Here is an 11584-nt window from a genome sequence, read left to right as displayed (position 1 = left end):
AACAGTGAGGCAGGATTTGAGTCTAGGCAGCGGGATTCCTCAGCGCCCCCCCCCCCCCCTTTCCATTTCTGTGCCTTTCTGTCCCCAGTCTGTTCCCGGTTATGGGTGCCGCCTTCATCCTCACACCCACCTGCAGAACCTCACTCAGCATGGTCTTCACCTGGCTTCTTTCCCTGTCACCACGTCTAGTTGTATTGTATCTGGTATCTATCTGTGATGGTCTGTTCTGTCCTTTCTAAAATAAATATTTATCGGTGCTAGCCCTGTGGTGTAGTGGGTAAAGCCGCTGCCTGCAGTGTCAACATCCCATATGGGTGCTGGTTCGAGTCCCAGCTGTTCCAAACCCGATCCAGCTCCCTGCTATGGCCTGGGAGAGCAGTGGAAGATGCTCCAAGTGCTTGGGCACCTGTACGCATGTGGGAGACTTGGGTGAAGCTCCTGGCTCCTGGATTTGATCTGGCCTAGCCCCAGCCATTGCAGTCATTTGGGGAGTGAACCGCTGAATGGAAGATATCTCTGTGTCTTTCCCTCTCTCTATGTAGCTCTGCCTTTCAAATAAATAAAATAAATCATTAAAAAAACCGTGAAATGTCTTTTATTTGTCTTTGAATTTCCAAATCCTGCCTACCTATGGAGGCCTCTCCCAGATGCTGTTTTTCATGAAGTCTTTGATTTTCTGGACAAATGACAACTCCCACAAATACTCCCCTGAACTCCCACAGCCTTGCATCTGTAACTTGTTTCTGGCCCAGCTCACCTTCCGCTTTCATAGTGTTTATTTATGTTCTCCTGGCAATTTTCTAAAATCCTGGAGTTGTAGGGGAGTTGGGTCTGGGGCTTACTCATCGTCCTGTCCCTTGAAGCAAATAACACAGGCTCTTCTATCCAGTACATCTTTGGAGAATGAGTGAGTGGGAATGATGTTTTCTGGCTACATCACACTGATCAACACAAAGGAAGTATAGCTGACTTTAGCAAGCATAGCATGCCTGATTTCTTATGCGTCTTTTTAAAAATGAACCAAGAGGGGCCAGCACTGTGGTGCAGAAGGTCCCCCGCTTGTGTTACTGGCACCCCATATCAGAGCACCAGCTCAAGGCCACTCTGCTTCCAGTCCAGCTCCCTGCTAATGTGCCTGGGAAGGTAATAGAAGGCGGCCCAAGTGCTTGGGCTCCTGCCTTCCATGTGTGAGACCAGGATGGAATTCTTGGCCCCTGGCTTTGTTCTTGCCTAGATCTGGCTGTTGCAGCCATTTGGGGAGTAAACCTGTTAATGGAAGATCTGTCTCTCTCCCCCACCCCCTCTTTCTGTCCCTCCCTCTCTGTACCTCTGCCTTTCAAGATTTATTTTATTTATTTGAAAGACAGAGGTACAGAGAGATGTGGAGACAGAGAGAGAGGTCTTCCATCCACTGGTTCACTCCCCAGATGGCTGCAATGGCTGGAGATGCGCTGATCCGAAACCAGGAGCCAGGAGCCTCTTCCAGGTCTCCCACGTGGGTGCAGGAGCCCAAGGACCTGGGCCATCTTCTACTGATATTCCAGGCCATAGCAGAGAGCTGGATCAGAAGAGGAGCAGCCGGGACTAGAACCGGCGCCCATATGGGATGCTGGCGCTTCAGGCCAGGGCGTTAACCCGCTGTTCCATAGCGCCAGACCCTAATTAATCAATTAAAAAAAAAAAAAAAAAACAACTGAATATACCTCCTGTGCATTACAATACAGGGAGGAGTTGCTGAGGAATGCTCATCTATATAGAAATCCAAAGACGTTTTCTCAATATTTAATTAAAGACCCTGGAGCTCAATGCCAGCATCATAGCACACATGACAATAGGGGCAATCAGTAGAATATTTGGGGGCAGACGTTTGGCACAGTGGTTAAGATGCTGCCTGGATACCCACATCCCATAGTAGAGCCCCTGAGTTTGAGTCCTGGAGCCACTTTCAATCCAGCTCCCTGCTAATGTGTACCCTGGGAAGCAGCAGATGTTGACTGAAGGGTTTGGGTCCCTCACGCACATGGGAGACCTGGTACATTCCAAGTTCTGGTTTTGGCCTGGCCCAGCCCTGGCTGTTGGAGGCATTTGGGAAGTGAACCAGTAGATGGAAGATACATCTCTCTTTCCCTCCTCACTTCCTTTTTCGCTTTATCTCTGCATTTCAAATAAATAAGTAACAAATTAACATTTTAAAAGAGGAACATTTGATTGGGTCTTTTGTGTCATGCAGGCTGTGTTTGGTGCCTGGAATATAGTGATTAGCTAAATAAGCATGAGAGTAACTGGGACAAGGAGATCAAATGTCTGGCTCTGTTAAACTTTATTGTGGACTTGTGGATCCGCTTACCTAGATGGCTGCTTGTTGGGCACAACTGTGTCTGACTCTTACTTGTTCTCGGGCCTTTCTGCTTATCCTTAAGACAAGGATTTGTAGATCTAGTGGAGCGCTAATACTTACCCTGTACAGCCAGATTCTCTAGTGGTTTTTGTTTTTATTTTATTTTAAAGATTTGTTTATTTATTTAAAAGAGTAACAGAGAGAGAAGAGAGACACAGAGAGAGGGAGATCTTCCATCTGCTGGTTCACTCTCCAAATGGCTGGAGCTAGGAGCTTCCTCCAGGTCTCCCACATGGGTGTAGGGGCCCAAGCACTTGGGCCATCTTCTGCTGCTTTCCCAGGTGCATTATCAGGGAGCTGGATTGGAAATGGAGCATTGACTCAAACTGACACCCATGTGGCCCTTAATTCAGGTGTGAGGATATTACCCCCCAGTGATCCAGTTCACATTCATATATTCTACATCCTGCCTTTTCCCTAGAGAGCTTTCTTTTTTTTTTTTTTTTTAAGGTTTATTTATTTATCTGAAAGTCAAAGTTACAAAGAGAGAGAAGGAGTGGCAGAGAGAAAGAGAGGTCTTCCGTCCACTGGTTCACCCCTCAACTTGCCACAACGGCAGGAGCTGTGCCGATCTGAAGCCAGGAGCCAGGAGCTTCCTCTGGGACTCCCACAGGGGTGCAAGGGCCCAAGGACTTGGGCCATCTTCCACTGCTTTCCCAGGCTACAGCAGAGAGCTAGATTGGAAGTGGAGCAGCCAGGACTCAAACTGGCACCCTAATGTGCTGCCGGCACTGCAGGCGGCAGCCCCACCCAGTACGCCACAGCGCCGGCTCCCTTTTTTTTTTAATTTTTAAAAAATGTATTTAAGTTATACAATTTTCATGTATTTCATATATACAGATTTAGGACCAGGTGATACTTCCCACCCTCCCCTCCCTCCTGCCCATGCTGAACCCCTTTTTTCTCCTCTCCTATTCCCATTCTTAAATCTTAGAGGTCTATTCTCAGGTTACTTAATGATTGTAAGGTTAACCCTACCCTAGTAAGTTCAACTAATAGTATGAAGAGAAAAACACTGTTCCCCAACAGAAGAGACAAGGACTGTATACAATCATCGATCTCAAAATGTTCATTTCACTCCAGTGCATTTTAGGTAGTCTAGCATTGATAATTTCATATGAAGTTAATTTTAGGAAATTTATAATCTAAAACAGTATTTTCTGAGAAAAGTCACTTATTTAATTATGGTCCCTTACCTCTGTTATTATATATATATAAATAAGGATGTTAGCTGAGAGGCAGACACACACAAACTCCGACAGAGAAAGAGAGAGAGGAGAAAGACACAGAGAGATTGACAGTGTTTTGTTTTTTTTCTGACAGGCAGAGTGGACAGTGAGAGAGAGACAGAGAGAAAGGTCTTCCTTTGCCATTGGTTCACCCTCCAATGGCTGCCGCGGCCGGCGTGCTGCGGCCATCGTGCCGGCGCACCACGCTGATCCGAAGCCAGGAGCCAGGTGCTTCTCCTGGTCTCCCATGCAGGTGCAGGGCCCAAGCACTTGGGCCATCCTCCACTGCCCTCCCGGGCCACAGCAGAGAGCTGGCCTGGAAGAGGGGCAACCGGGACAGAATCCGGAGCTCTGACCGGGACTAGAACCCAGTGTGCCGGCACCGCAAGGCGGAGGATTAGCCTGTTGAGCCGTGGCACTGGCCGAGACTGACAGTGTTAAAAAGGGAGCACTCCTATGCACTCGTTCACTCCACAGTGATCGCAATGCTCAGACTTGGGCTGAAGCTGGAGCTGGGGTCAGAAACTCAGTGTGGATCTCCCGCGTGGATGAGAGAATCATATTTAGTTACGGCAACCCTGATGCTTCATGGGATCTGCATCAGCGGAATGCCTGGGTCGTGCATCGCTTCTTGAACTTTGCATCTAGGAAACTCAGCCTGAGACACAGGAGCTTGCCGGGCAGCTCTGGCCACTGCTGCAGGCCGTGGGCAGGACGAATGCCCCACTCCCTGAGTCCTGCAGGGATTTTTAGTCAAATTCTAGGATTTGCTAGTTACCTAAAACGGGTCAGGTTACTTCCAGAGAGCTTTCTCTAACTGTGCAAATAAATCTTCTTCTGTACCTTAGTTATAATGTGCGCACCTTAATTTATTTAACTGTTCTGCTATTGATAGGCATTTAGGCTGTTTTCTTTCTATTATAAAAGTACACTATGTTGGGGCCGGCACTGTGGTGCAGCGGGTTAAAGCCATGGCCTGAAGCGCCAGCATCCCATATGGATGCCGGTTCTAGTCTCGGCTGCTCCTCTTCTGATCCGGCTCTCTGCTATGGCCTGGGAAAGCAGTCCTTGGGTCCCTGCACCTATGTGGGAGACCCAGAAGAAGCTCCTGGCTCCTGGCTTCGGATTGGTGCAGCTCTGGCCATTTGCAGCCTTCTGGGAAGTGAACCAGCGGATGGAAGACCTCTGTCTCTGTCTCTACCCCTCTCTGTAACTCATCTTTCAAATAAATAAAATAAATCTTTAAAAAAAAAGTACACTATGTTGCTCATCATTGTACATATACATCTTTGAGACAAGGCTGTATTTCTAGGAAAAGAATTTCTAGAATCAGAGTAGTCAGATCAAAGGGCATGAATTTTTCCTTTGGTTGGTTTAAAATTTTAACAAATACTGCCCAGTTCCTCTGAAGAAGTGGCACCAACTTACATTTCCACGTAGAATCAAGAGTACCATTTTTGAAGCAGATCTTTTTGCAGATAGTTGGATTTCTCTTAAGCTCTTCTATTCTGTGGCTTACAAAATAGATTTTCTAACCCTGAAAGGTAGTGATATGGTGGCAACAACAATTGAATATTCCCTTTTAGTTGTTCAGTGATTTGATTAGAATAAAACGCTAACTCTAGGACTTTTCTCAATATTTTTAAAATTTATTTTTAACTTTTATTTAGTAGATATAGATTTCCAAAGTACAGTTTATGGATTACAGCAAGCTCCTGTGTCTCAGGCTTTTTCCCCCCCATAACTTCCCACCCACCCACAACCCTCCCATCTCCCGCTCCCTCTCCCATTCCATTCACATCAAGATTCATTTTCGATTATCTTTATATACAGAAGATCAATTTAGTATTTATTAAGTAAAGATTTCCACAGTTCTTTTCTCACTATTGTTCTAGGAAGTATGAAGTTTTTCATAGATCATAGGCTTTGGAACCAATGAGCTCTGAATTCAAATGCCAGTGTCTGACTCTCTAACTGTACTGTCTCCTTTCTGGTGTTCACTCTGCCCTCCTCTGAGGTTGTTTCCTGGTCTATAAAAAATAGCCAGCAAAACCCACTTGACAGAGTCGTTGTAAAGATGGAATTAGATTCCACACATAGGTTGGTTATTACATAGGTTTGTTTTAATAAGTGTCATTCCTCCTCCTGCCGTAAATATGACATAAAAGCTAACAAAACCAACAGGCTCGTCCTCAACAGGTTGCTGCTTCTCAGGATCGTATTGCCTTAAGTACTGGAGAGTTACACGGCCCTGGTCGTGCTGAGGGGCAACTCGCCAACCAGCTCTGTCTTGTAGCCGGCATCACCTGACTTCTGGAGATGCCCCTCCCCTCCTATGGATAACGAACTTGTCCCTCTGCCCCCACAGATGTTATTGTCCCTGCCAACGGAGAGCCAGTGGGCACCAGAGAGATCAAGTGCTGCATCCGACAGATCCAGGAACTCATCGTCTCCCGGCTTAACCAGGCAGTGGCTAACAAGCTGATCAGCTCAGTGGATTACTTGCGTGAGAGCTTCGTCGGAACCCTGGAACGGTGTCTGCAGAGCCTGGAAAAGTCTCAGGACGTCTCCGTTCACATCACCAGTAATTATCTCAAACAGGTACACGGAGAGTGGTTGTCAGGAGGCCGGACCCCAGATGGCACACACAGCCCTCACACAAGCCAAACTTCAAATAAGCCAGAGATCACCCTTTCTTTCTGCTTTTGTAAAGAGTTTTTGTTTGTTTGTTCTATTTTGTTTTTATTTGAAAGGCAGGGTGACAGAGAGAGGGGGAGAGACAAGGGAGAGAAAGAGATCTTCCATCTGCTGGTTCACGCACTAAATTGCCACAATGATTATGGCTGAGTCAGGCTGAATCCAGGAACCAGAAACTCCACCTGGGTCTCCCATGTGGGTGGCAGAGCCCAAGCACTTGGGCCATCCTCTGCTGCTTTCCCAGAAATATTGGCAGAAAGTGGGGCATCCGGAACTCAAACTGGCACACTGATATGGGATGCCAGCATTGTTAGCGGCAGCTTAACTTGCTGGACCACAACGCCAGCTCCAAAAGATTTCCCTTTCAATTATTTGCCAATCCACTTTGAATGTTATTTTTGTTTCCTTGTTACAAGACCACTGCCTGTGGGAGGCGCTGATGAGCTGAAATATCGCAGGGAAGCTCATGGACGTGGAGCTGAAGAAAAAGGACCTGACCAGTTATGAAGCAGACGAGCAGCTCGAGTTCAGTCTGCGTATATTGACAGATAGACTGGAAACCCTGAGACCGGGACTGTGTTCTCACAGTGACTATCATGTACACATGTTTGCAGCACACTCCGCTCAGGCCATCTTCTCTCACCTGTGTTCTCCTTCAGATCCTAAACGCCGCCTATCACGTGGAAGTCACGTTTCACTCAGGGTCCTCAGTTACAAGGATGCTGTGGGAGCAAATCAAGCAGGTAGGGTTGCTTAAAGAAACATTTTGTCAGCCCCTATTGGCTCCCATGAATGCTGGTGACTCCAGTAGGGACAGATTCTAGGACCTTCTGTCATGGTCGTGGAGCCCATGTGTTTTGGGCTACCTGCCTGGGAGACTTCTGGTGTATGCCTTCTCAATTCTGTAATCAAGTACTCTGTTTAGCTCCTGTAAGTGGGGGTGTAAATGATGTCTTGTGGAGCCATTAGGCTACCTCACTAGCTTCTGTGGATTTCTGCTCCCCAAGCTCAGTGTTTTCTCAGAACCAGGCTTTGCTGTTGCTAGAAGCCCCGAGTGTGGCTCCTGTTCTGGATTAGCTCTGCCTGCTGTGTAGCGTTACTTCCTAGCTTCAGAAAGTGATCTGTCAGACACTCACTGGCACTGAATGTAACGCGTTGAGGTTTGTGGGCACGTAGACCAGGTCTCGTATTTGATACTTTCCTCTAGGCTGAGTTCTGATTTTGCCGTAGATGCAGTTGAGGGCACCTTGGACTTCACATGGCTCTTGTCTTCAGAGCTTGCTCCTGATGAGTGGGTACCCCAGAAGAAAGAAGGGCGTTGGGTCTTTGTAGTGCTTCCTGTCTCTGATCTCTCAGCCATCTCACTGTCCACACCCTGGCAGATCATCCAGCGCATCACATGGGTCAGCCCACCTGCCATCACGCTGGAGTGGAAGAGGAAGGTGGCCCAGGAAGCCATCGAGAGCCTCAGTGCCTCCAAGTTGGCCAAGAGCATCTGCAGCCAGTTCCGGACTCGGCTCAACAGTTCTCACGAGGCGTTTGCAGCCTCCTTGCGGCAGGTTAGTATGCCGGAAAGACAGTACAGCTGGACCTGCCAGAGAGGAGCCTCCGCCAGAGGGGAGCAGCCACTGCCTGTTTTTTTCCTTTTTTTTTTTGATAGAGAATTTATTTCTTTAAAAGGCAGAGTTACAGAGAGAGAGGGAGGGAGAGACAGAGAGAAATCTTCCCTCTGCTGGTTCACTCACCAAATGGCCACAACAGCCAGAGCTGGGCCAGACTGAAGCCAAGAGCCTAGAGCTTCCTCTGAGTCTCCCACATGGGTGCAGAGGCCCAAGCACTTAGGCCGTCTTCTGCTGCTTTCCCATGAGCACTAGAAGGGAGCTGGGTGGGAAGTGGAAACAGCACCCATGAGATGCTGGCATCACAGGCAGTGGCTTAAGCTGCTTCATTGGGATGGCCCCTCATTATATACTTTTTAAAAATCTTCAGTATATTTTCTTTTTTTATTCTGTTGAAGAATAATATTATATTACAGGAGTTTCATCAATGAATATTTCATGTGAATATTTTTAGCTCCAGGAGAATGGAGGGAACTCAGTTACTTTCTCCCTGAGTGAGGAAAGGAAATAGAAGAGTCTGAATTTTTTTTTAAGTTTAATTTGTTTGAAAGGCAAAGTGACAAAGAAAGAAAGAGATCTTCCATCCATTGGCTTACTCCTCAAATGCCCACAACAGCTGGCATTGGGCCAAGTTGAAGCCAGGAGCCAAAACCTCTGTCCGGGTTTCCCACATGGGTGTCAGGAACCTACGTACATGAGCCGTCACCTGCTACCTCTCAGGGTGCTCATTATCAGGAAGCTGGGTCAGAAGCAGGCAGGACACCAGTGTGGGATGGAGATTGCCCAAGTGCAGCTTGGCCCTCTGAGCCACAACACCCTCCCCAGGAGTAGGAATTATATACACGTTTATTTAGTATCTACGTTTATTTAGTATACACGTTTATTTAGTACTTCGGGAATGAATGACTGAAAGTGATGACTTTCCACCTTAAATAGTAGCTTCTAATTATGTGACATCTGCTTATCTGCTTGGGCTGTGTATGTGTGTGTGTGTGTATGTTTGTGTATGTATATGTATGTGTACAGATGTGATTATTCATCCAAGAGGAAAAGTTATTTTGTTGAGAGTCTGCTATGTGCTAAATATTTTTACATGCATCTGATTTAATTCTCACAATTATCCATCTGTGGTAAACATTACTCCTATAAAACAGGTGAGGGAGCCAATGCTAGGGACTTGAAAATCATTTTTTTTCTTCCTGTTTCCCTCCCAGCTGGAAGCTGGCCACTCTGGCCGCCTGGAGAAAACCGAGGATCTCTGGCTGAAGGTTCGGAAGGACCATGCCCCCCGCCTGGCCCGCCTTTCTCTGGAGAGCCGTTCCTTACAGGATGTTTTGCTGCATCGTGAGTTCTTGCTTTACCCAAAGTGAATTGGAGGAAGGTTCCGGGTGCCTGATATTCTTATGTCCAAATTTGGAGGATCCCAGTATCTAAAGCAGCGTCCTTGCATAGTCGCTTAAACACTTGCTGATGTGTTTTGAATTCCTAAAACCTGTTTGGTTTATATAGTTCCAAAAATGCAATCAAAGATGGTGTAAGTTAAACTAGTTAGGCACTTGCCGCTGGCTTACAGTGCCACCAGTTTCTTCCCCTGGCATAATCATAACTCCATGGCGTCCAGGCAAATTCACATCCAGGAACGTTACTAAGGTTTCCCAGCAAGTTCCATCTCTCCCGCCTTATTGCTGTCTCTGTACCTTACAGGTAAACCTAAACTGGGCCAGGAGCTGGGCCGGGGCCAGTATGGTGTGGTGTACCTGTGTGACAGCTGGGGCGGGCACTTCCCTTGTGCCCTCAAGTCAGTTGTGCCTCCAGATGAGAAGCACTGGAATGATCTGGCTTTGGAGTTTCACTACATGAGGTGGGTCTTGGCCTCACTTGTCTCTGTGGGAAAGATCCAAAGAGGTTCGAAGCCTGGCCTAAGTTTTGTACCCGGAGTTGGAGCATGCACCTTCTCTCCGTACCTCGGTCTCACAAACGCCGTGGACCAGTATTTCTGTGTCTGGCTCAGACATGTGTTCCCTTCAAGGCCTTTACTGTCTTTGCACGTTCCTCGCCGTCCTGCTTTCTCAGACCCATCATTCCATTTGAGTCTCATCTTTAGTCGTTAAGGCTGGTCTCTTTTTAGATTATGTGATTCTTTGTCCTCCGTGGAGAGGCTGTTCCTCGGGCCCTCGGTCTGCACTCAGGGCCACTGCCACTGCCCCTGGGCTAAGCATGCCCTTGAGGTTCCTTCCTCCTGCTGCTGCCAGCCTGCTGTGAGGATTAGTGCCCGTACACTGCAGCCCAGACCTCTCTCCTCGACACAGGTCTCTGCCAAAGCATGAGCGCTTGGTGGATCTCCATGGCTCCGTCATCGACTATAACTACGGTGGGGGCTCCAGCATCGCTGTGCTGCTCATCATGGAGCGACTGCACCGGGACCTCTACACGGGGCTGAAGGTGAGGTGAGGCGGGGCCAGCGAGGTCCAGCCAGGGGCCAGAGCCACTGGCTGCCCCTGCCTTTCACCTGTTCCTGACTGTTCAGAGCTTCTTGCTTTTGTAAGATCTGGTTGGAGTCACTAGATCTTACTGCATGTATTTCCCACCTACGTTTGCCCCAGCGCACGTTTGGAATCCTGTCACTCTCCCCTCGGCCCTCTGCGGTGGTGGTAAACACTGAGGCTCCTCGGAGCGCAAACAGCCTTCCTGCAGCTCTGATCCTCCATCTTTCCTGCTCTCAGTGGAGAAAGGCAGTTTTGGTCATTTCTTCAACAAATATTTATTAGTGACTACTTTGTACAAAGCCCTGTGGTAGGCGCCATTACAGGATGTCGAAAATTGTTGTTGCCAGGAACTTTTAGGAGAACTGTTGTCAGGGACTGTTTCCTGAAGGCGTGGAGTCTGAACTTGACCTACGCGTTTGGAACTAGCATTTGGAAGGAAGAGGCTGTACCAGGCCAGGGGTGTTTGACGACAGTAAGGACCCTGGGCCTGCTGGAGCCAGATGGCCTGTGTGGGGAATGGAGGGAGGTGATGTACAGAGAGACGTGGGGAGCCGGTGACACAGGCTGTAGAATCACGCAGGCGCTGCCGTAGAACTCACGTTGTGTCATAGGTGACGAGAGGCTGCACAGTGTACATTCTGACACGGGCCCCAGTGAGGTCTGGAGTGGACATCCCTGAGTTGATCTTGATTCTTTATGAACCGCTGTGTGCTGCTGCAGGATTTATTTGTGTGACGGGAAGCCCTGAGTTGGAAATGAAGTTCCCCTTGTGTGAAAAAAAGGTACCACAGGGTATTGGAAAGGTTTCTTTTGCCTCTTTCCTACACTGGAGCTGAGGAGCAGGGAGAGGCTGACCTCCCACTCCAGGTGGGTCCCTTCTCGCAGAGCCCTCTTGTGCCACACAAGCTTCCAGGAGTCACGAACACTCCAGGTAGCCTCCCCGCCTCCTCCTGGAGGAGCGAGGTTCAGCACAGCCCCTGCAGAGCATCCTCTGAGAGGGATTTTTCCAGCACCCGTGAGACCCTAAACTAAAGCGATGGGAGTGATGTTGGTATCCAGATCCGTAGCTGAAGTCGGGCTAACCGGGCCTGTGCCGCAGCGTGGAGTCTGCCCGGGGTCCCAGGGCAGCTCCAGAGTCCGTTCAAAGTTAGAAAT

The 11584-nt window shown here is 48.3% G+C and overlaps 1 protein-coding gene across 2 annotated transcripts in view; it reads left to right on the top strand.

Moving 5' to 3' along the window:
* DSTYK (dual serine/threonine and tyrosine protein kinase) overlaps window positions 1–11584 on the top strand; it is a 64217-nt gene that overhangs the window by 43238 nt on the left and 9395 nt on the right. For both annotated transcript variants that reach the window (XM_062211669.1, XM_062211668.1), the window contains exons 4-9: window positions 5996–6228; window positions 6984–7067; window positions 7707–7883; window positions 9158–9287; window positions 9648–9804; window positions 10253–10385. In XM_062211669.1, coding sequence (XP_062067653.1) covers window positions 5996–6228; window positions 6984–7067; window positions 7707–7883; window positions 9158–9287; window positions 9648–9804; window positions 10253–10385 — 914 coding nt within the window. The remainder of the gene's footprint in view (window positions 1–5995; window positions 6229–6983; window positions 7068–7706; window positions 7884–9157; window positions 9288–9647; window positions 9805–10252; window positions 10386–11584) is intronic.

The sequence above is a fragment of the Lepus europaeus genome, chromosome 14, assembly GCF_033115175.1.
Source record: "Lepus europaeus isolate LE1 chromosome 14, mLepTim1.pri, whole genome shotgun sequence".
Lineage (NCBI taxonomy): Eukaryota > Metazoa > Chordata > Mammalia > Lagomorpha > Leporidae > Lepus > Lepus europaeus.
Note: the sequence above shows the minus strand (reverse complement) of the source record. Positions and strands in the feature narration are given on the sequence as shown.